General features: G+C 38.5%; 2 protein-coding genes across 2 annotated transcripts; both read left to right on the top strand.

Moving 5' to 3' along the window:
* Positions 1-1,459: 1,459 nt before the first annotated feature.
* Positions 1,460-11,790, top strand: LOC130998025 (uncharacterized). Its single transcript, XM_057923461.1, has 3 exons — positions 1,460-1,486; positions 10,985-11,341; positions 11,454-11,790. The coding sequence occupies exons 1-3, from the start codon at positions 1,460-1,462 to the stop codon at positions 11,760-11,762; spliced, it is 693 nt and encodes a 230-aa protein (XP_057779444.1). The 3' UTR covers positions 11,763-11,790.
* Positions 11,791-11,984: 194 nt separating this feature from the next.
* Positions 11,985-22,788, top strand: LOC130998024 (uncharacterized). Its single transcript, XM_057923460.1, has 3 exons — positions 11,985-12,008; positions 21,983-22,339; positions 22,452-22,788. Exons 1-3 carry the CDS (start codon positions 11,985-11,987, stop codon positions 22,758-22,760), a joined length of 690 nt encoding a protein of 229 aa, XP_057779443.1. The 3' UTR covers positions 22,761-22,788.
* The last annotated feature ends 431 nt before the right edge of the window (positions 22,789-23,219 follow it).

Here is a 23,219-nt window from a genome sequence, read left to right as displayed (position 1 = left end):
TCTCTATATACGTAATAATAAAATAATGCCCACCTCAATTGTTCTTAAAGTTGGCGTGGAATCGTTTCTTCTTCTGCTTCACTTTCTGTCGCTCGGACCTTCATTGATGAAGAGTCGATAAGTTCGTGAAGAAATTGTCATAAGACAAAGTCTAATTCTACGTGCCTAAGGTATCTTTTAAAGTTTTAGGGTTCTAGCATCCATATTAATCTCGTTTCATTCAATCAATAAAATGTAACCAATTATCATGTAACTATCATATAGGTTCGAACCCATTTGTTCGAACATCAACATGTACATAATCCATAACCTCCCTCTATACCCGTCATTTAGTCAAGTACTCCATCAATTAAGAACAAGCCATATATTATCACCCTGAAAATTATAAATCATGCTTTCCAATACTTCGCACATTTTCATCACTTAAATAAATAAATCATTTAAAAACACATGCTTAGTAATTTAATATCTCAATTAAATCCCAAGCTCATTTGTTAAAGTAAATCATATACTTAATCATTCTATAACACAATTCCACATTTTTTTTTTATCATGAAAATAAATAAGAAATTCCATTATTCATTTATAAATAATAAAACATTTTAAAATCCATTGATATGAAATAAAACATTTTAACCATAAACAAAAAATCCATACTCGTAAGCTTTGAAAATAATTTTATCATATAATAAATGGGGCTTAATCCCAAAATATTTGCTTTAAAGTCCATTAATAAATTTAGATAAAAGAACGGACTTCATTTAAAATAAATAGTCCCAATTTTCAATATTAAAATTAAGTCAAGAGATTTAAATTCACTAAAATAATTTAGTGAAAAAAAATCAAGCATTTTTAAATTAAATTAGGCCAAAATTCGTAGGCTTCATTAATCAATAACAGCCCAAAATTAATTAAAATGAGCCCAACAGAAATAAAATCGGCCCACTCGTTTTTTTTTTTTTTTTTTAAAAAAATTTCGGCCCATCCTCATTATAGGGCTTTGAGCCCAAGCCTAACCCTAATCATACATACATATACATACACACACAAAACACATAACACACGCACACACACAGCACGCCTCACTCTCCCTCTCTCTCCCTCTCGGTCTGCCTCCCTCTCCCTCGCCGGACGACAGCGGCGCCGTCAGCAGCGAGCGCCGCTTCGCCGGCCGCTTCTCTTCCCTTCCCCTATTCTCTCTTTCCCCTTTGGTTCTTCCCTTTTCGTCCGTCTCTATCTCTCGGAAACAACCACACGCCGCCTCTGCCTCCTTCGCGTGCCACTGCCGCCTCCGCCGTGGCCAAGCACGGCGCCGCCTGGTCGTCCCCGGCCTTGGAACAGGGTGGCAGAGGCCTCTCCGCCGCTGCATGTGCCTTCTCCGGCCGTTGTGAAAAGCCGAGCGTCGCCGCGCCGCTTCCCCTGTTCTCCGCCGTCTCCGCCATGGCCGGAATCGTGGTGGATGGCCGAGCTTTGTCTCGCCGGAAAGGTAAGCTCCAGATCTGAGCTCCCTTTCCTCTCCTTTCTATTTTAAAAAAAAACAGATCTGAACTCCTCCCTTTTCTCCTCTTTTCCGGCCGAACAGAACCGCCGTTCGTGTCGCTGCGCCGCTGCTTCCGCCGCGTCGTCGGAAAAGATAAGTCTCTCCCCCTTTTTCCCGTATCTCTCTCTCTTTTTTTTATTTTTACAGAAGCCCTAACCATCTCTCTCTCGTTTCAGATAGACAAAGGAAAAAGGCGGCGGCTGCCGCCGCGCCGCCTCCGGCCGCGAGCAGCCGTCGGCTGCTCTCACCCCCCCCAAATTCCAGTCACACGCACAAAACACACATAGAGCACTTAGGGTTTCAATTCTGTTCATTTTCATTCATTTCTATTTACAAAAACTGATCTGTACTTGTAATAGATAGAAATATAGTAAAATGTGTGCGTGTGTATTATTCTGTTGGTGGTTCTCTGATGGTGATAAGCTAATGTAATTGAAACAATAATAGTCTAAAAGAAGTGGTAATGGATGCGTGTGTTCTATCTGTTTTCATTTGAATCATAGTTTTGTAATTTAACAAATGAATGTATGGAAAAAGTAAAGTAGGAGGTAACCTTGATAATTTTCTGAACTCACAAAGTTGGATCTGCGAATCAACAATTTAACAATGAATTTGGATCTGAATCTGCTTGATTACTGGAATTTGGAAACATAAACATAGTTAAAATGGAGGGTTGTATCCCCAAGGAAGAAGAAGAGAATTGGTTGGAACACTTACCTCTGCACTTTAAACTTTGTTGGGTGTGTTGAAAAGAGAAGGAAAGAGCGGATGAACTAATAGAATGAAACTTAGCTTTTAAAACTTGGCTTTTGTCTAATTGAAATGGCAGAGGATTGATGATAAGATTTGCTAAGATTATGAGGATTTGATTGTCTGCATAAAGGAGAGTTGGTGGTGAAAGTTGGTAGTGAAGTGGAAGATTAGGTGTAGTGGTGGGGAAAAAGAAAGAAGAAGAAAAAAAAAATGTAATGGTGGGGAAGTAGGCTACGGTTAAGATGTATCAAATTTAAATAGAGCTCTTGACTCTGATCAATTAAAAGATTCTTTATGAAATCCTTGCAGTAAAATTATTGAAGTAAAACACTTTATAAAACTTAATATCCCATTTAAAGGAAATTTCATGGCTTCATGCCCACTAAAAAAAAAATCCATAAGGCTCATATAATATGCTCAAACCACTAATTAAACTTGTGCACCATATTTATAAAGATCCTTTAAAAATTCAAACGGATTCAAATAATAATAAGAATTAAGCACATCAAGACACATATAAAACAATTAAATGACATCTGATAAATCAAACCATTTTTATTATTAATGGATGCCGAACCCTAATTATTAAGTCTTTAATCAATGATTAAAAACTGGGATATGACAATAAATAACTTTATAGTGACAAAAAAAATCGTTGTCACAAAATAATGTATCAGTGACAACTTTTGTTGTTGTCGATAATTATTGTCACTATATGTCAGTGACGAACTGAGTGTTGTCACTGTAAATATGCATGTAGTGACGATACGATATATCGTTGCAAAATAGTGTAGCAGTGACATATTTAATTATTGTCAGTATTTATTGTCACTACATGTTAGTGGTGATCCTTTTTTTATCACTACAAAATATATATATAGTGACAATATTGTGTATCGTGACAATACTGTGTAATAGTGACAAATTATATTGTTGCGGATATTTAATGTCACTGTATATCAGTGACAATTATATTTTTATCACTACACGTTTGAATATAGTGACAACACATATTAATATCACTAAATAGCATAATAGTGTCAACTTTTGTTGTTGTCATTATTTATTGTCACTATATATCAGTGACAATCTTTAAATTGCCACTATAAACATATTTATAATTACAATAATTTATTATCGCCACAATGATTATAACAGTGATAAATTATATTATCGTCGGTATTTAATGTCACTATACGTCTGTGACGATTGTTAAGTTTGTCACTGCAATCATATATATAGTGACAATATATTATAGTGTCACCACAAAGTGTAATAGCTAGTGACGTGTTTTACTGATTGTCATCATTTGTTGTCACTAAATTTCTTTGTTAAGTTGTGACAGTTGTTTCACTCGTCACAAAAAAATGCATTAGTGACAAACTTAATTGTTGGCAACATATATTGTCACTATATGTCACACAAAAAACAATGATCTTATAAATATAAACGAATGCGATGATATTATACGAATTAATTTATATTTTAATATGAATTCGTTTGTATTATATTCTTCAACCTAACTACTGTAGATTAAATGTGATCACGTATCTAATAAAAAAAACATCTGTAATGAATTGATGCTAATATCACGCTTTGATTCACATAAGATTATTGCTCAGAAGACGTGATCACGCTTATTATAAAATAAGAGTATTGCTCATAAGACTTGATCACGCTTTTTATCAAATAAGACTATTGCCCAGAAAACGCGATCATGTTTATTATGAAATAAGAGTCAAACTTTTAGTGTCGGTGCATACAGTCTCAACTCAACGACGAACACAAAAGTCGTCACTTATAACCACTTATAGTGACAATTTTGGTATATATAGTGACAAAAAATGTCGCCACTAAAAACTGTTTTTTTTGTAGTGTTTTTGTCTTATTTTTCTTTTTAATTAGCTTGTTTTTAAATTGAATTTGAGTCAATCCCCAAGTTAAAGTAAATTATGAACTATTAATAATGAAATTGGTTTATTGTTTTAGAAGATAAAACAATTTTTCAAAAAAAATTACGAACAACTATTTACCATATTAAGTTAATGATTCTAATTCTAAACCCATTAAGATTCTACTTGGATATAAAAATAAACTATATACTCGGGATGTTATTAGGGGAAATTGATGTGGTCCACACCAAATAAGTATTTATTATGTATAATTTTTTGTCTTATTCATTATGTATAATATATATGCCCAACATCCCGAGTTGGTAGACGATGAACCGCAATCTGTTGATAAGACGCTTCTCCTCCAACCAATAGGTCGGGGGTTCGAGTCACCTAAAAGGCTAGAGTGTGAGTGTATTTTTCCTTTCTTTGGGTATAACAAATATATATATATATATATATATACTGATGAACAAGACAATATATACTAATGAACAAAGCAGTATATACTGATGAATAACAAAATTTAAAATATTTTGTTCCCTCCGGGATTCGAACACTAAGAGAAAATTTCGCCCTCTAGGTACAATATCAGCCATAAAATTAATAAATAAACGCACGAGATCGTGTCTAAGATCTCACTTAAAATAAAGCTGGGTCTCATTGAAGTGTTCCCCTATATATATATATAAACATCCCGAGTTAGTAAATTATTTGTTTAATTGATTTGGTGATAAAAACCTCATATTTCTATCATTCTATGAAATAAATGCGGATTAGCTCTCATATAGCAGAATACTAAAAAGTCTAGGTTTGAATCAAAATTTCTCTCTACCTAAATTATCTATATTACAAGACTATTCAAATTTAAGGGTTGCTGATATTGACACTGTATAGGCTATTGCGCCGAAAAAAACATTCAGTTTGGTAAATCTACTATTCATTATTGCGTTTCTATAATATACAATACAAATGTGACCAAAGTCATGTCTAAAATAAATACGGATAGGTTTTTTTTTTTTTTTTTTTTTTGAGGGACTATAAAATACTGATAGTGCAAGCCCTAAAATGATAGTGTTTTGTCAATACGAATCACGAATGAACAAAAAGTAAAAAAAAAAAGGAAATATCTTTTGAGACATTGAGATCTCAAAGAAAGGAATAATAACATGAGAAAATTATTTTTTTTACCTATCTTTTTGAACAAGAGCGGGCCCCATGAAAGCTTGGGTTGCTAAAAGGAAAGATTCTTTTTTGCCCTTGTGTTGTTGTGCACCTTTTAGAGAGAGAGAGAGAGAGTTTATAAGAATTTTTGGAGAAACGTGTGGGTCTCGTGGGAGTAGTCGACATTTCGAGGGGCACCAGTCATCTCTTGTCTTTCTTATCGACTCCTATCCTTTCCCTTTCTTTCCCTAAACTTTCAAAACATGCATTCTAATTCTGTATTATTTGTTCATCATATCATAATCTATTTGATGCATTAATTGCGGTTGAAGCGTCAATTTTTATCAGCCTGTCAATTTCTAGGGGTAAATTCCCAAGATAGCCACATTCTCTTTTCTTCAAATTAAAAATTTTGACAATTTCATTTGAGTTTTAATTTGGTCAAATGGGAAAAACTCATCCTATTTGTACTGTTCCAAACTCAGATAAAAAATACAACCAAATATAATTTTAGTATAAATTGGTGAACTAATCCAATATTAAATGGACAACTGAACTTTCATGATGAGAAAGGGGACCAAACACTAAATTGGGTTGATTTGTGTGAGACCTCTGGAATTTTCTAAACTTACTAAAGGGATACCGTAAATTTCATTCGAATCTTTACTGTGTGCATGTGAGTATTTTTTTTTCTTTCTGTTGTACCAAATTTAAATCGGTTAATCTCACATTCTCAATTTGTATCGACTGAATGAAAGGACATTATTACGAACCATGCATTCCATTAATGTACATCTTATGTTCTCATTTAATTATTTACTCATTTAATTATTTAATCAACACTAAAAACAGAAAAAACTACTCATGATTTTTCAAGGGCTAAAAGTGTCTAAGAATAAAGTGAATAGAGTATATCTCATTAGTACTATGTGTATATATATATATAGTACACGTAAATCGAAATGTGACAATATATATGGAGAGAGAAGAGAACTAGGAAAAATAAACTAGTTTTCATTATTAATAATTTATAATTTTACTTTAACTAGATGATTGACTCACGTTCAACATTGAAGAGTAACTAAGAAATGAAAATAGAACAAAAATAACACAAATTCAACGAATTTGTATAACAAAACACCGTAAAATATTAAGCACTGAGCTTAGATGCTACTATATTTTAAAAAACTCAAAATTTGGGAGGGGCTTCAGCCCCCAAGCCCACTGGATCCGCCACTGACAATAAGGATGGCATATATGTTAACTTTCATTTTAAAAAAAAAATCACAAAGTTATTTGAATACAAAAATGCATAATGTTAAACTCAAAAATGTATAACATTAATCACAAAAGTGTATAAAATTACGATATGTGTGAATTTAATAATATTTCTCTATGTTTTTTTTCAAAAACTAATCTCTTCATATATTACAATAATACCTATTCGCATTTTTTTAATAAAAAATTCTACCACATATATACTTCCTCCGTCCCATTGATAATGACTCATTTTCTTTTTTAGTTTGTCCCATTGATAATGACTTATTCCATAAAAGGAAATCATCTTCTCTCGTAAAAAGTTGTGGGTTCCATCACTTTATATCACTTTTACCCTTGAATCACTCTTCTTCTTAATAATCGTGCCCAAAAGTAATGAGTCATTATCAATGGAACGAAGAGAGTATTATATTTCTATATTTCTAATGTGTTCATAGGAAATTATCTGAATTTGAATCAATAAACCACTAACAAAGCGCGTAGTTACCAAATTTATATGTATAAACAATATATATTTACTTTTAAATATGAACATAATTTGTGATCTGAATTTGAATCAACAAACCACTAACAAAGCGTATTTACCAAATTGATATGTATTTAGTTTTAATTGTATAGGGCGAAAATGACAGTATAGTGGGTCCCACAACATCCACCTACTCTCCCACTGAAGCCAGTTGCCGTCAGTCTTCACGGGACGGCACCGTATGAATGAATAATAATATTATTATAATGGTACCACTATTCACAAAATTACCGCTAAAATAATAATAAAAGATTTGGAAAAAAAAGAAATTTGGAATTTTATATAGCTGTTTCAAAAGATTTTTTTAGGCTGAGAAGAATGGTCCAAAAAACAATAATGGCATAATCATTTTCACCGAATCCATGGCTGTAAAGCTTTTTAACTTTTGTTTCTCTAACCTTTTTGTGACTACCAAAGTTTGAAAATTCCACTTTTACAGCCTTCTACTTTTCCCACCTCCCCAATCCTAAATTTCCCGATTTTCATTGTTGAATAAATTGAGGAATTTACCCTAAAAAATATTTTAAAAAGTAGCTTGAGGCAATAAATAATATTTCAATGTGATATATGCTATTAATTTAGGGTGTTCATCTTGGAGTATATCTTGGATAGATTGATTAGTTTTAAGTTCTTTTAATCATACTCCCTTCGTCCATAAAAATATGATCTGATTGTCACGAATTTTAAGAAAAATTATGTTATTTATTTAGTATTTGAAGAAAGAGGCCCACAAATTAGTCAAATCATTACTAAAAATAGGCTATGACTAACGGACGAAAATGACAAATTAAATCATATTTTTGTGGATGGAGGGAGTATAATTTTTACGATATAACATGATTTAGTAATTTACGATTTTCATATATAAATATTCAATTCAAGATTTATCTTAGAAGGTAAAATCTCTCATTGTGAAAATCTTGACCCCTACAATGGAGGTCATCAATTCATGTAATTATTTACAAGGTGAAATCTGTCACTGTGAATATGTATGCTATTTTTTTTTTTTTGATCAGGCAAAGAAAAATTTTCATTATAAAATCAAGGTACCAGAGGTACCGTACGGAACAAAGGAAAACCAATTTAATAAAAGAGCAACACAAGAGTAGAGAACTCTAACACAAAGAAAAAGCAAAACAATAAAAGAGCAGAAAGCTTACATCCTCAGAAGCAGATCAAAAGCGAAGCATCCTAAGCATTAAGTCTTGCCACAGCAATCCAACTTCGAAAATCACTAACCGAAGTCGGCAGCTTGAATGCCATTCTCCATCCCCACAATCTGGATTTGATCTCGGTTATCATTTTCTCTCTACATGTCACGACCGCACTTGCTAAGGATAGCAAATTCGGGGAAACCGCGACTAAGGGAGGGAATTTAGGAGCGGGATTTAGAAAGGGGCATATTCGGTTTCTTGATGACTCGACTTGTATAAGGAAAACAATTGAAATTAACTAGAATTTAACGAAGGTCAAAAGGAACCGTACATAATATTATCCAAAAGAGGTACTCAACGAGTTTGAGTACATTATTAAATAATACATATTGTTTTGACATAATATCTTAACATAATCAGTGTTCGCAGCGGAATAATAATTTGAATATATGTATGAAGACATATACTCTACTCTGAGGTACTCATCCTAGATTGACAGAAGCTCCGCTTGCACACTACATCCTCGATCACAGCTCAACCTGCACATTTAAAAATACATGCAGGGCTAAGTACAAAAGTACTTAGTGGACACTTGCCGAAATTTACATACATGCATAATATTTTATTGTCAAGCCTTTCAACAGTAGTAAGATACGAGGGTTTTCCTTTAAAGACTCGTATTTACCAAACATAATATCATTTCTTTCATCAATAACCCGCGCAGGTATTTTATATCATTAATCACCATATCAGTAACTCGTGCCGAGAGGGAGGCCTCCCTCTACGGACACTATGATCGGCCAACCCGCTAGATGACTCACGATCACAAGGTGTACACTAATTCCGAAGGGATTTGCGGTCCCATCCAGAATCCGAATTCGATTAACATCAGATAGGCAATTAATAATAAAACATAAAGCATTTAGGCATTGACAATATCATTTAAATTCATAAGCATAAAGTCTTAACAATTCTAATATATAATTTTAGTTTATACGTAGAAAGCCTACCTGAATAGCAGACTCACGGTTTAGCTCTAACTCTGGTGCTTGACCTTTAATTCGAGAAAATAAAATAAGATTCTAATTCTCGAAAAATCTCAATAAATGAGGATGCGTGAAAAGATTATGCATGACTCATATTCCTTTAATTAAATTATGAGATGCTAATCCTATCTAAGGAATTAAATCTCGTCTTATGAGGTCGGATTATTAATCTTTAATAATCTACTCATCTTAAAATAATCTAATTCACTTACTAATTAATAATTAGTAAGTCTTAAAATTTATCACTAATTAAAATAATTAGGATTAAATAATGGGCCTAAATTAATAAATCTCATTGGTCTTAACTAATAAATTTCATTGAACTTAATCAATTAAAATAGTAGGAGTTCAATTAATAAAAATAATAAATTCATTATTAATAATTAATAGAAGCCCAATCAAAATAAATAATAAGAGCCCATTTATAAAAATAATAGAGTCCAAACAATATATATATTAGCCCAATGGAAATAAAATAAGCAAAGCCCAATTGAATTAATCTCCGGCCCAATAAAATAAACTAGGCCCAAAAGGAATTTAATTCGAGCCCAAATGAACAAATTCGAAGCCCAGTGCATTAATAATATTAGGCCCAACATCAATTAAATTCTAGAGCCCAACAAATGAGGCCCAAGATAATAAAATCATGAAGCCCAATAAGTGAGCCCATCATCACCCTTAAAGTAATTAGTAAATTTTAATATTAATCTTATCTCGTCAAAACCTTAGACTCAAAACATTATCACATAACTATCATTTAGGTTCGAAACTATTTATTCGAACATCAACATGCGCATTAATCATAACTCGTTCTATTTATGTCATCAAGTCAAATATTCCGTTATTTAAAAATAAATCCTATAATATTACATAGATAAATCATATCATCATAGATCATGCTTTCTTATTTTTAAAATCATTTAATCATTTTCAAATAATCCATATTAATAAGTCATTTGAAAAGAATTAATTTAAATGAGAGTTTAACTCAAAATATTTTATTTATAAACCATTTATAAATACTTGAAATAAAGAACTCCATTTAAATAATTAATTTAAAGGTCAATATATAATTAAATTAATCAAGCTCAATTTAAATTAATAATTAAGAGCTCAAATAATTTAAATAGATATAAGCCCAAATTAATTAGATAAATTAAGTCTATCATGTTTTTCTTTGAATAAGCCCCAAACAATTAATTAAATCGGCCCAAACAATTTAATTAAATCGGCCCAAGAGTTTAATTAAATCGGCCCAAGAAGTTTAATTAAATCGGCCCAAGAAGTTTAATTAAATCGGCCCAAGAAGGAGCCCAATATTTTCGGCCCAAACCCGGCTCAAACCCGGCCCAAACCCGGCTGAAACCCGGCCCAAACCCGGCTCCCTTTTCTAACCTAAATATACACACACAAACACTCAAACACACACATTCAAGCTTCTCTCTCTCTCTAACTCTCTCTGCTCTCTCTCTTTACTCTCTCTGCTCTCTCTCTTCGTTCGGCTGAGGGCGGCGCCGCCTCCGGCGCGCCGCCTCGCCGTCGCCTCCTCCCCTCCTCTCCTTCGGCCACCGCGACCAGCCACCAGGTGTCGCCACCCTCGACCCCCTCGCTCCCTCGGCCGCTGGAACCAGGCGCAGCAGCGCAAGCACGCCGCCGCTCCGTCGCCTCCGCCTCTCCTCCATGGCAGATCCGCCGCCGCCGTTCAACGCCACGGCCACCGCTTGGGTCGACGGGAGCCGCTGGAGCTGCTGCTGCTTCGCCGGGAGTCGACGGATCTGGCCTTCAGCCGTTCGTCTCGCTCGGAGCTCCCGCCGCCGTTGGCTTGCACGGAGTCGCCGCCGACTGCAGCTGCTTCGCCGAGAGTCGACGGATCTGGAGTTGCTGCAGGCTCGTCCGGTGGTCAGTGGCTCGCTGGAGGAGCGCCGCCGCCGGCCGCTGCTGTTGGCAGCAAGAGCCCGGCAGCCGCCTCTCCCGGAGCCGCCGTCGCCGTGAGTCGCAGGGCTCCGACAATCCACCATCCTTTCTCTCTCGTTTTATCACTCACGATAGGTTCGTAAATTTGAATTAAAAACTGAAACTCCTCTTTCCCTTTCTTGGCAGATCGGAGACAACCGCGGCTCCGTCGCCGTCCGTCAACCGCCGGCGACGACGAGCCACCGAGGCTGCCCTCCCCCTGACCTCGACTCACACACGCAAACAGCCAACACAAAGGGTTTTTGTGCGAGAATCATATACTGTAATTGCTCAAATAAAAGTTTTAACTCTTTCCTTGTAACTTCAGTTCACAAGTACATATTTAGTAACTGTAAATCTATGAATTTGCTACTCATTTTCTTCATTTATCAAAGCATATGTAAATCTGAGTTAATGAGCATGTGTTGGTATTCTGGAATTGATGTATACAATTGAAGGATAATATATAAATTAGAAATATAAACCTTGAATGATGAAAGATGTGGTGTCGTTTCTTGGCTGCGAGAGAGATGGTAGATGAATGTGAGAGGTGGGAATTGGCTGAAAAATGGTGTAGGTTATAAAAGAAAAAAAATGGGGTGGCTTGGATGGAAATTCTTCAGCTTACAGGTATGAACACTTTCAGCCTGCATGTAAGACTGAAGAATTTCCTTCAGCATGCGCTCCAAATTTCTTCAGCTGGCATGTAAGACTGAAGAATTTCCTTCAGCATGCGTAGTAAGAATTTCTTCAGCATGCTAGGATTATTCAACTTTAATCATTAAAAAAAAAATCTAAGAGATTAATATATTAATTATATGGTTCCAAACTCATTTAAATACATTAAGACATATAAGCCTAATTCTTATTGAAGCATAAAATCCATTTGAGCTTGCTTCTAACATAAAATAAATTACTCATGGGCTTAAGTAAACAATCGATAAAAGATTCATATTTAACACTTCAGTGTTAAATTCTCCACAATAAATTAATGGACTCAAAATATATTTTGAGTGCATCATCTATTGAAAATAAAAAAAAATAAATCATCACATATATAAATTATCAATTTCATATAAGTTCGTATTTTATAAATGGATGCTGAACTCTAATTACCATAATCAATCCTTAAATCAGTAATTAAAAGTATATAATCCTTAATAAAAAGTCGGGTCATTACATACTATCCCCCTTAAAAGAAATTTCGTCCCGAAATTTGCATACCTATGTGAAAAGTTCTGGGTATTTTTCTTTCATCTGGTCTTCAAGTTCCCACGTTGCTTCTTCTGGTCCATGGTGTCTCCACAGTATTTTGACTGACGCGATCGATTTATTCCTTAATTCTTGCACCTTTCGGTCCAAAATGGCTTCAGGTTTTTCCTCGTACGTCAAGTCTGGGTTAAGAATCATTTCATCTTGATGAATCACGTGTTTGGGATCAAACACGTACCGTCTCAGCTGTGACACGTGGAACACATTGTGGACGTTTCCAAAGCTAGGTGGCAGTGCCAACCTATATGCTACGGGACCTATTCTTTCAAGGATCTCATAAGGTCCTACAAAACGGGGTCTCAACTTACCCTTAACACCGAATCTAACGATCCCTTTCGAGGGTGATATTTTAAGGAAAACCTTGTCTCCAATCTGAAATTGTAGTTCAGTTCGTCGGGTATCAGCATAAGACTTCTGTCTGTCCTGAGCCTCTTTAATTCTTGCTCTAATCTGGCGGATGGTCTCAATCATCTCGCTTACTGCATCTGGCCCAAGGATTTTTCTTTCACCCACTTCATCCCAGTAAAGTGGTGATCTACACTTCCTTCCATACAGCGCCTCATAAGGTGCCATATCAATGGTTGCCTGGTAACTATTGTTGTAGGCGAATTCGATTAACGGCAGCACTGATTCCCAACTTCCTCCTCGGTCTAGCACCACTGTCCTCAACATATCTTCAAGGGTCTGAATTGTCCTTTCTGATTGTCCATCTGTTTGAGGGTGAAAGGCGGTGCTAAAGTTTAATCTCGTTCCCAACTCTTTCTGCAAACTGATCCAAAATCTAGAAGTAAATTTTGAATCTCTATCTGAAGTAATGGATATTGGTATTCCATGTAGCCGTACAATCTCACGAATGTACAGTTGGGCTAGTTTCTCCGATCCATGGGTAATTGGAATCGGTATAAAATGAGCGCTCTTCGTGAGACGGTCTACTATTACCCAAATAGCTGTGTTGCCCCTATTTGTCTTGGGTAAACCCGTCACGAAATCCATCGCTATGTGCTCCCACTTCCATTCTGGGATTTCCAATGGCTGTAATTTCCCATATGGTCGTTGATGTAAAGCTTTCACTTGTTGGCATGCAAGGCAACGCTCTACAAACGAGGCTATATCTCGTTTCATCCCGTCCCACCAAAACTTCTGTTTTAGATCTTGGTACATTTTGGTACTTCCGGGATGAGCGGTATAGGGCGTGTCATGAGCTTCACTCATGATCTCGTTTCTGAGTTCCTCGTTATGGGGAACACACAATCTTCCTTCAAAAAGAACTGCGTTATCCGTTGCCTCTTGGTAGCCTCCTGGCGTGCCTGTTCGGATCTTGAGACGAACTTTTTCCAAGCTTTCATCCGCTCTCTGGGCACTGACGATCCTTTCTCTGAGGTCTGGGACGGCTACTAGAGTTGCAATAATTGCTCTTGTCGTTGCCGGTGGCTGAACCACTTCTATCTTCAATTTGTCAAAATCCCTTACAAGCGTGTCCTCTTGAGTGAGAAGAAGTCCTAACTCGGATTGAGTTTTACGACTTAAAGCATCAGCTACTACATTAGCTTTTCCCGGGTGGTAGTTGATACCGCAATCGTAATCCTTCACGAGCTCGAGCCATCTCCTCTGTCTCATGTTCAAGTCTTTCTGCTCGAAAAAGTACTTAAGGCTTTTGTGATCAGTGAAGATTTCACATCTAACTCCGTATAGATGGTGTCTCCAAATTTTCAAAGCATGCACAATTGCTGCTAGTTCCAGATCATGAGTGGGGTAATTCAATTCGTGTGGCCTTAGTTGCCGTGAGGCATAGGCAATGACCTTTCCTTCTTGCATCAACACACAACCTAGCCCATTTTTGGACGCGTCTGTGAAGATCACGTATTCTTTATCGGCTGCTGGAACTGCTAACACTGGTGCAGTTGTCAATTTCTTCTTCAGCTCTTGGAAGCTGGCTTCACACTCTTCGTTCCACTTATACTTGATTCCTTTGCGAAGTAATTGCGTCATTGGTCTCGCTATTTTAGAGAATCCTTCGATGAATCTCCGGTAGTATCCTGCCAAACCTAAGAAACTTCGGATTTCATTAGGTGTGGTTGGTGATTTCCACTCGCGCACTGCTTGCACCTTGGCGGGGTCCACCTTGATTCCATCTGCTGATACGATGTGCCCTAGAAACATTACTTCTTTCAACCAAAATTCGCACTTGCTGAATTTGGCGAACAACTTCTCCGTCTTTAATGTCTCCAGGATGATTCTTAAATGATTTTCATGCTCTTGGTCATTCTTAGAATAGATGAGGATATCATCTATAAACACTAAGACAAATTTGTCTAAGTATGGATGGAAAACTCGATTCATGAGGTCCATGAATACTGCCGGTGCATTGGTTAAACCAAATGGCATGACAACGAATTCATAGTGACCATATCTTGTGCGGAAAGCGGTCTTAGATATATCCTCTGATCTGATCTTCAGTTGATGATACCCAGACCTTAAATCTATTTTTGAGAATACACTGGCTCCTTTGAGTTGATCGAACAAATCATCTATCCTTGGAAGAGGATATTTGTTTTTAAGCGTCAGTTTGTTCAACTCTCGATAATCAATGCACATTCTCATGGTTCCATCTTTCTTTTTGACAAAGAGTACAGGCGCTCCCCAAGGCGAGACACTGGGTCTGATGAAACCCAAGTCCAAGAGTTCCTGTAGTTGCACCTTTAATTCTTGTAGTTCCTTTGGGGCCATCCTGTACGGTGCCTTTGATACTGGGGCAGATCCAGGTTCTAGATCAATGGTGAAATCTAGTTGCCTGTCTGGAGGTAGTCCTGGCAATATTTCAGGAAAAACTTCTGGAAAATCTCGTACTATTGCCACATCTTCCACTTTCTTGTCTTCACTAGCTTCCCCGTTTAGGTAGACGAGATAAGCTGTGCTTCCTTCCTTCATCATCTCTTTTCTGGCTTGTAATGCGGATATCACTGGTACTCTTTTCTTCATACCTATGCCGTGAAATTCCGTCGGTTCCTTTCCAGGTGGTCGAAGAGAAATTTTTCGTTCACTACAAAGGATGGTGACGTGATTCTCAGCTAGCCAGTCCATTCCTAAGATTATATCTACATCCCACATGAGCAGAATATTAAGATTGTTCGCTACCATCTTAAGTTCTCCTATTTCAAATTCTACGTTCGAGCAAACATGTGTGGTGGTAGATCTTCCTCCTGAGGGTGTAGTGATTCTTAAGGCACACTTAGCTCGTTCTGATTCGATTTCTAAGGTATCTACGCAAGGGGCAGATATAAAAGAATGCGAGGCACCAGTATCGAACAGAATCATTATGGAAAAACCTTTAAGCTTGCCCATACCTGCCAGGTTTCCTTGGTTTTTCTCGGGCTGGTTTTGGGTGAGAGCAAAGGCTCTCGCCTGCTGCGGCAATGGTTGCTGCCGCCTCTGTTGCTGTTGGCGCTGTTGGTGCTTGTTTTGGTATTGCTGCTGGTATGGTTGTTGTTGGCGGGGCTGGTATTGGTATTGCTGCTGGTATGGCTGTTGTTGGCGGGGCTGGTGTTGCCCTGGAACTGCTTGCAGGGGCTGGGCATAAGTGGCCCTGATTGCCGCGCCCTGCTGTTTGTTGGGGCATTGTGAGGAGTAGTGGCCCTTCTGGCCACACGTGTAGCAACTGTCAGTTCCAGCCTTACAGACACCACGATGTGGTTTGTGGCATTTTGGACAAAGGGGAACTTCATTTTGTCTTTGGCTGCCTCCAGCTGGGGCAGGACCCTGTTGCTTCCCTTGTCCTTGTTGCTGATATTGTCCAAACGGCGCATTTCCTTGCCATGGCCTCTTGTTAGTCTGGTTTTCATTTCCTCTATGGTCGTTCCAGTTGCGCTTCCCTTTAAAGTTCTGAGGGCGTGCAGGTGGGTTGGCTGGCGCTGGGGTCTGTGATGGAGCCAACCTTTCTACTGGCATCGCAGCTTCGATGTCCAGTGCCCTGTTCAAAGACTCAGTGTATGAGAGTCCACCATGACTAGCTAGAGTCATCCGAATCTCGTGCCTCAGACCAGCACAAAATTTCTCCGCCATTTTCTCATCAGTATCCACCTGTTGTGGAGCATAACGCGATAGATCGCAGAACTCTCTGTCATACTCGGTCACCGTCTTCTTCCCTTGTTTCAGGCTATAAAACTCAGCCTCCTTCTTCTTTCTGTAGCTCTTGGGAATATACTTATCATATAATCCCGTCTTAAAGTCTTCCCAAGTGTATGCTGCCCATTGTTCGGGAGTCAGAGTCTTTCGGCGGGCTTCCCACCAAAAGTCAGCCGATCCGGCTAGTTGGAAAGACATACACGAGAGTCGCTCCTCTTCTGTGCAGTGTAGGAAAGTGAAGATACGCTCCAAGGCGCGTATCCAAGCTTCGGCCTCGGCTGGGTCGCCTGTCCCAGTGAATGTGGGCGGATTCTGTCGAAGAAACAGTTCTTCAGTCCTTCTAGCAGGGGGTGGAGGGGGGTGGGGTAGGTTCCCTGTCGTTTCGCCGCCCTTCAGGTATTTCATCGCGATTTCCATCATTGTTAACGTTTCTCCTAGGGGGGCGACCTCGTTTAGGCGGCATTCTGCAAATTACAAACACCCTTTTTAATACATTCTATACAGGAATCTCTAAGGCAATTAATAAAGAACTGTTTGTTAAATTTAACTTATCATAACTCCAAAACTAAGATATTAACAGGAACCGTTGTATACACAAGTCACATTATTCAAAGCTACTACATTCTTAACTGACTCGTGAAGAATAAAACCCGTAGAGAAACATAAAACATACACGAGATCGTCGTAGAAAACCCATGCTAGGGTCATTTTTATCTCATGGAATATTGTCTCATCGAGGGCTTTTACATTGTCAACCCAAAATGTAAGTAAAGTCTATCCAGTACTCCCTATGATGTACCGGCTTACTAGTTAAGCAATCATAAAAGGGTTTTTATTCACGGAACGTCCTAGAGACCAACATTTCCGTACTAATGCTAGCTAGAAAAAAAAATAAAAACATAGTCATTGGAACGAATTATCGTTTCCGGAGTACATCCACAAGCTAAAACTATCAAATTTGTGAACTCTGAGTCGCGGTACGACTGTTCCTCGGTGACGCCAGGGGGTCCTCTTCTGGATCCTCCTCGGGGTCTTCCTCCTCATCCTCCTCGGGGTCCTCTTCCTCATCCTCGCCCGGCTCCCCGCTGGGCAACGGAGTCTCTCCCTGGCCCTCGCCTGTCTCCTGCATGATCTGGGCTGAGCGGAAGATGTCGTTCACCATCTCACGGATCGGATCGTCTCTGGTGCTGATCCTGGCCGTGGCACGAGGCTCGGTTGGAGCTGGAGATGGCACGGGCTCGGGATGAGTACTCCTCATCGTACCATACGGTACTGTACCATCATCCTCCTGCATAGGGGCTTTGCCCCTATCTATGAACTCCCTCAGGTTGGACATGACCCTGTCAGCGTTGGCCATGGCAGTCGAAAGCCTTGCTTCTGCCGTAGGTATCATTGGTGGTGGAGGAGTAGCAGCCCGGGCTGATGAGTCAGGGGGCGATGGGAAATCCTTGCGAGCCCGTGGACGAGAAGGGCCTGCCTCGTCATCGTGCCTACCACGGCGCCCTAGAACTGAGGCTCGTGGTGGAGGATCTCGGGGCAAGGCCATCGAGGGCTCGGGAGCAGTAGTGGGTGCTTCCGCTGGCAAAGGCGTCCCCACCTGTACGTAGTCTCCCGGAAGGATGTAGGGCCCTAGAGGAGCACGGCCCCACAAAGTGAAACAGATCTGAAGCTCCGCAATAAAGCTAGGGAAGTCTCCCACGAGGTCGTGGTAATCTTCTCGGCGAAAGATATAGTGGGCAGAGACCTGTCTAGCCCATCCCTGCCACTCGGAAGGTAACAGTAAGATCAACCTCTGGATACCGTCATATCCTGATACTCCATGTGCACTCGCCTCGACCCAGTGTCTGTGAAAACCTGCGAGGAACTGTCCGAGGTTATCCTCGTGACATGGAGCATAGGTGCGGTAGGACCGCTTGACCTCCTCTGGACTAGCCCATGGGGGTAGTGGTCGTCGTCGGGTGAAAACAGTTCTCGCCATCTAACAAAGGAAATTCTATCGTCAAAAGTAGCACACGACAAGTAACTTAAGGCGATAAGGTTCTAAATATCTAAAATCGGAAAACAAGTTCGGTTCAATAACCATAACGTGTAAAAACACCTCATCATCTAAATCTACCATTTACACAAGCCATACAGGTTCTTAATACTTAATCACAGATTATCAATTCGACTATCATATAGTTCTAGTGTCGTTGTTTACCGAACTTAGGGCTTGTTATGTGATGATGATATTTTCTTAAATCTAGCAACGAGCACTAAAAGTTTCAACAAAATAAGTTCAAAAGGCCAAGCTAATTCGAGATCTCATCGTAGAAAAACACTCGAATATTTAAGCTATGCCCATGCCATCAACGTACTATTGGCGTTCGTTATGCTGCTCAATCTTCATGCTCGTGGTTTCATCATGCGACCCTTCGTGTGATTCTTCTTTCTCTATCTCGACCGTCATTGTCGATGTCATCGTAACATGAAGAAAAAGTTAAGGCATCTCCCTAAGTTCTCTTCTATGTTCCGTCGTGAGAGTGAGCATGTATAACTTAACAGTTCTAAGTTCTTGTGATTCATACCATAGTCATACTTATTCATGCTTCATACATTTCAAGAAATTAACTTAATTAAAACTTGAAAGTACTTACCATAACCTCCGTTGAGCGTGACGAGATGTAGTGCCAAGCTTTTGTCAACTAGTTCAAAGTGTATTTACTTACTTAATCTAGACTCAACTGAGTAGTACTCAGAGCAAAAGAAATGCTCTGATACCATTCTGTCACGACCGCACTTGCTAAGGATAGCAAATTCGGGGAAACCGCGACTAAGGGAGGGAATTTAGGAGCGGGATTTAGAAAGGGGCATATTCGGTTTCTTGATGACTCGACTTGTATAAGGAAAACAATTGAAATTAACTAGAATTTAACGAAGGTCAAAAGGAACCGTACATAATATTATCCAAAAGAGGTACTCAACGAGTTTGAGTACATTATTAAATAATACATATTGTTTTGACATAATATCTTAACATAATCAGTGTTCGCAGCGGAATAATAATTTGAATATATGTATGAAGACATATACTCTACTCTGAGGTACTCATCCTAGATTGACAGAAGCTCCGCTTGCACACTACATCCTCGATCACAGCTCAACCTGCACATTTAAAAATACATGCAGGGCTAAGTACAAAAGTACTTAGTGGACACTTGCCGAAATTTACATACATGCATAATATTTTATTGTCAAGCCTTTCAACAGTAGTAAGATACGAGGGTTTTCCTTTAAAGACTCGTATTTACCAAACATAATATCATTTCTTTCATCAATAACCCGCGCAGGTATTTTATATCATTAATCACCATATCAGTAACTCGTGCCGAGAGGGAGGCCTCCCTCTACGGACACTATGATCGGCCAACCCGCTAGATGACTCACGATCACAAGGTGTACACTAATTCCGAAGGGATTTGCGGTCCCATCCAGAATCCGAATTCGATTAACATCAGATAGGCAATTAATAATAAAACATAAAGCATTTAGGCATTGACAATATCATTTAAATTCATAAGCATAAAGTCTTAACAATTCTAATATATAATTTTAGTTTATACGTAGAAAGCCTACCTGAATAGCAGACTCACGGTTTAGCTCTAACTCTGGTGCTTGACCTTTAATTCGAGAAAATAAAATAAGATTCTAATTCTCGAAAAATCTCAATAAATGAGGATGCGTGAAAAGATTATGCATGACTCATATTCCTTTAATTAAATTATGAGATGCTAATCCTATCTAAGGAATTAAATCTCGTCTTATGAGGTCGGATTATTAATCTTTAATAATCTACTCATCTTAAAATAATCTAATTCACTTACTAATTAATAATTAGTAAGTCTTAAAATTTATCACTAATTAAAATAATTAGGATTAAATAATGGGCCTAAATTAATAAATCTCATTGGTCTTAACTAATAAATTTCATTGAACTTAATCAATTAAAATAGTAGGAGTTCAATTAATAAAAATAATAAATTCATTATTAATAATTAATAGAAGCCCAATCAAAATAAATAATAAGAGCCCATTTATAAAAATAATAGAGTCCAAACAATATATATATTAGCCCAATGGAAATAAAATAAGCAAAGCCCAATTGAATTAATCTCCGGCCCAATAAAATAAACTAGGCCCAAAAGGAATTTAATTCGAGCCCAAATGAACAAATTCGAAGCCCAGTGCATTAATAATATTAGGCCCAACATCAATTAAATTCTAGAGCCCAACAAATGAGGCCCAAGATAATAAAATCATGAAGCCCAATAAGTGAGCCCATCATCACCCTTAAAGTAATTAGTAAATTTTAATATTAATCTTATCTCGTCAAAACCTTAGACTCAAAACATTATCACATAACTATCATTTAGGTTCGAAACTATTTATTCGAACATCAACATGCGCATTAATCATAACTCGTTCTATTTATGTCATCAAGTCAAATATTCCGTTATTTAAAAATAAATCCTATAATATTACATAGATAAATCATATCATCATAGATCATGCTTTCTTATTTTTAAAATCATTTAATCATTTTCAAATAATCCATATTAATAAGTCATTTGAAAAGAATTAATTTAAATGAGAGTTTAACTCAAAATATTTTATTTATAAACCATTTATAAATACTTGAAATAAAGAACTCCATTTAAATAATTAATTTAAAGGTCAATATATAATTAAATTAATCAAGCTCAATTTAAATTAATAATTAAGAGCTCAAATAATTTAAATAGATATAAGCCCAAATTAATTAGATAAATTAAGTCTATCATGTTTTTCTTTGAATAAGCCCCAAACAATTAATTAAATCGGCCCAAACAATTTAATTAAATCGGCCCAAGAGTTTAATTAAATCGGCCCAAGAAGTTTAATTAAATCGGCCCAAGAAGTTTAATTAAATCGGCCCAAGAAGGAGCCCAATATTTTCGGCCCAAACCCGGCTCAAACCCGGCCCAAACCCGGCTGAAACCCGGCCCAAACCCGGCTCCCTTTTCTAACCTAAATATACACACACAAACACTCAAACACACACATTCAAGCTTCTCTCTCTCTCTAACTCTCTCTGCTCTCTCTCTTTACTCTCTCTGCTCTCTCTCTTCGTTCGGCTGAGGGCGGCGCCGCCTCCGGCGCGCCGCCTCGCCGTCGCCTCCTCCCCTCCTCTCCTTCGGCCACCGCGACCAGCCACCAGGTGTCGCCACCCTCGACCCCCTCGCTCCCTCGGCCGCTGGAACCAGGCGCAGCAGCGCAAGCACGCCGCCGCTCCGTCGCCTCCGCCTCTCCTCCATGGCAGATCCGCCGCCGCCGTTCAACGCCACGGCCACCGCTTGGGTCGACGGGAGCCGCTGGAGCTGCTGCTGCTTCGCCGGGAGTCGACGGATCTGGCCTTCAGCCGTTCGTCTCGCTCGGAGCTCCCGCCGCCGTTGGCTTGCACGGAGTCGCCGCCGACTGCAGCTGCTTCGCCGAGAGTCGACGGATCTGGAGTTGCTGCAGGCTCGTCCGGTGGTCAGTGGCTCGCTGGAGGAGCGCCGCCGCCGGCCGCTGCTGTTGGCAGCAAGAGCCCGGCAGCCGCCTCTCCCGGAGCCGCCGTCGCCGTGAGTCGCAGGGCTCCGACAATCCACCATCCTTTCTCTCTCGTTTTATCACTCACGATAGGTTCGTAAATTTGAATTAAAAACTGAAACTCCTCTTTCCCTTTCTTGGCAGATCGGAGACAACCGCGGCTCCGTCGCCGTCCGTCAACCGCCGGCGACGACGAGCCACCGAGGCTGCCCTCCCCCTGACCTCGACTCACACACGCAAACAGCCAACACAAAGGGTTTTTGTGCGAGAATCATATACTGTAATTGCTCAAATAAAAGTTTTAACTCTTTCCTTGTAACTTCAGTTCACAAGTACATATTTAGTAACTGTAAATCTATGAATTTGCTACTCATTTTCTTCATTTATCAAAGCATATGTAAATCTGAGTTAATGAGCATGTGTTGGTATTCTGGAATTGATGTATACAATTGAAGGATAATATATAAATTAGAAATATAAACCTTGAATGATGAAAGATGTGGTGTCGTTTCTTGGCTGCGAGAGAGATGGTAGATGAATGTGAGAGGTGGGAATTGGCTGAAAAATGGTGTAGGTTATAAAAGAAAAAAAATGGGGTGGCTTGGATGGAAATTCTTCAGCTTACAGGTATGAACACTTTCAGCCTGCATGTAAGACTGAAGAATTTCCTTCAGCATGCGCTCCAAATTTCTTCAGCTGGCATGTAAGACTGAAGAATTTCCTTCAGCATGCGTAGTAAGAATTTCTTCAGCATGCTAGGATTATTCAACTTTAATCATTAAAAAAAAAATCTAAGAGATTAATATATTAATTATATGGTTCCAAACTCATTTAAATACATTAAGACATATAAGCCTAATTCTTATTGAAGCATAAAATCCATTTGAGCTTGCTTCTAACATAAAATAAATT

The sequence above is a fragment of the Salvia miltiorrhiza genome, chromosome 8 (assembly GCF_028751815.1).
Source record: "Salvia miltiorrhiza cultivar Shanhuang (shh) chromosome 8, IMPLAD_Smil_shh, whole genome shotgun sequence".
In the NCBI taxonomy this organism is placed as follows: Eukaryota; Viridiplantae; Streptophyta; class Magnoliopsida; order Lamiales; family Lamiaceae; genus Salvia; species Salvia miltiorrhiza.
This window is presented reverse-complemented; position numbering and strand designations above follow the sequence as displayed.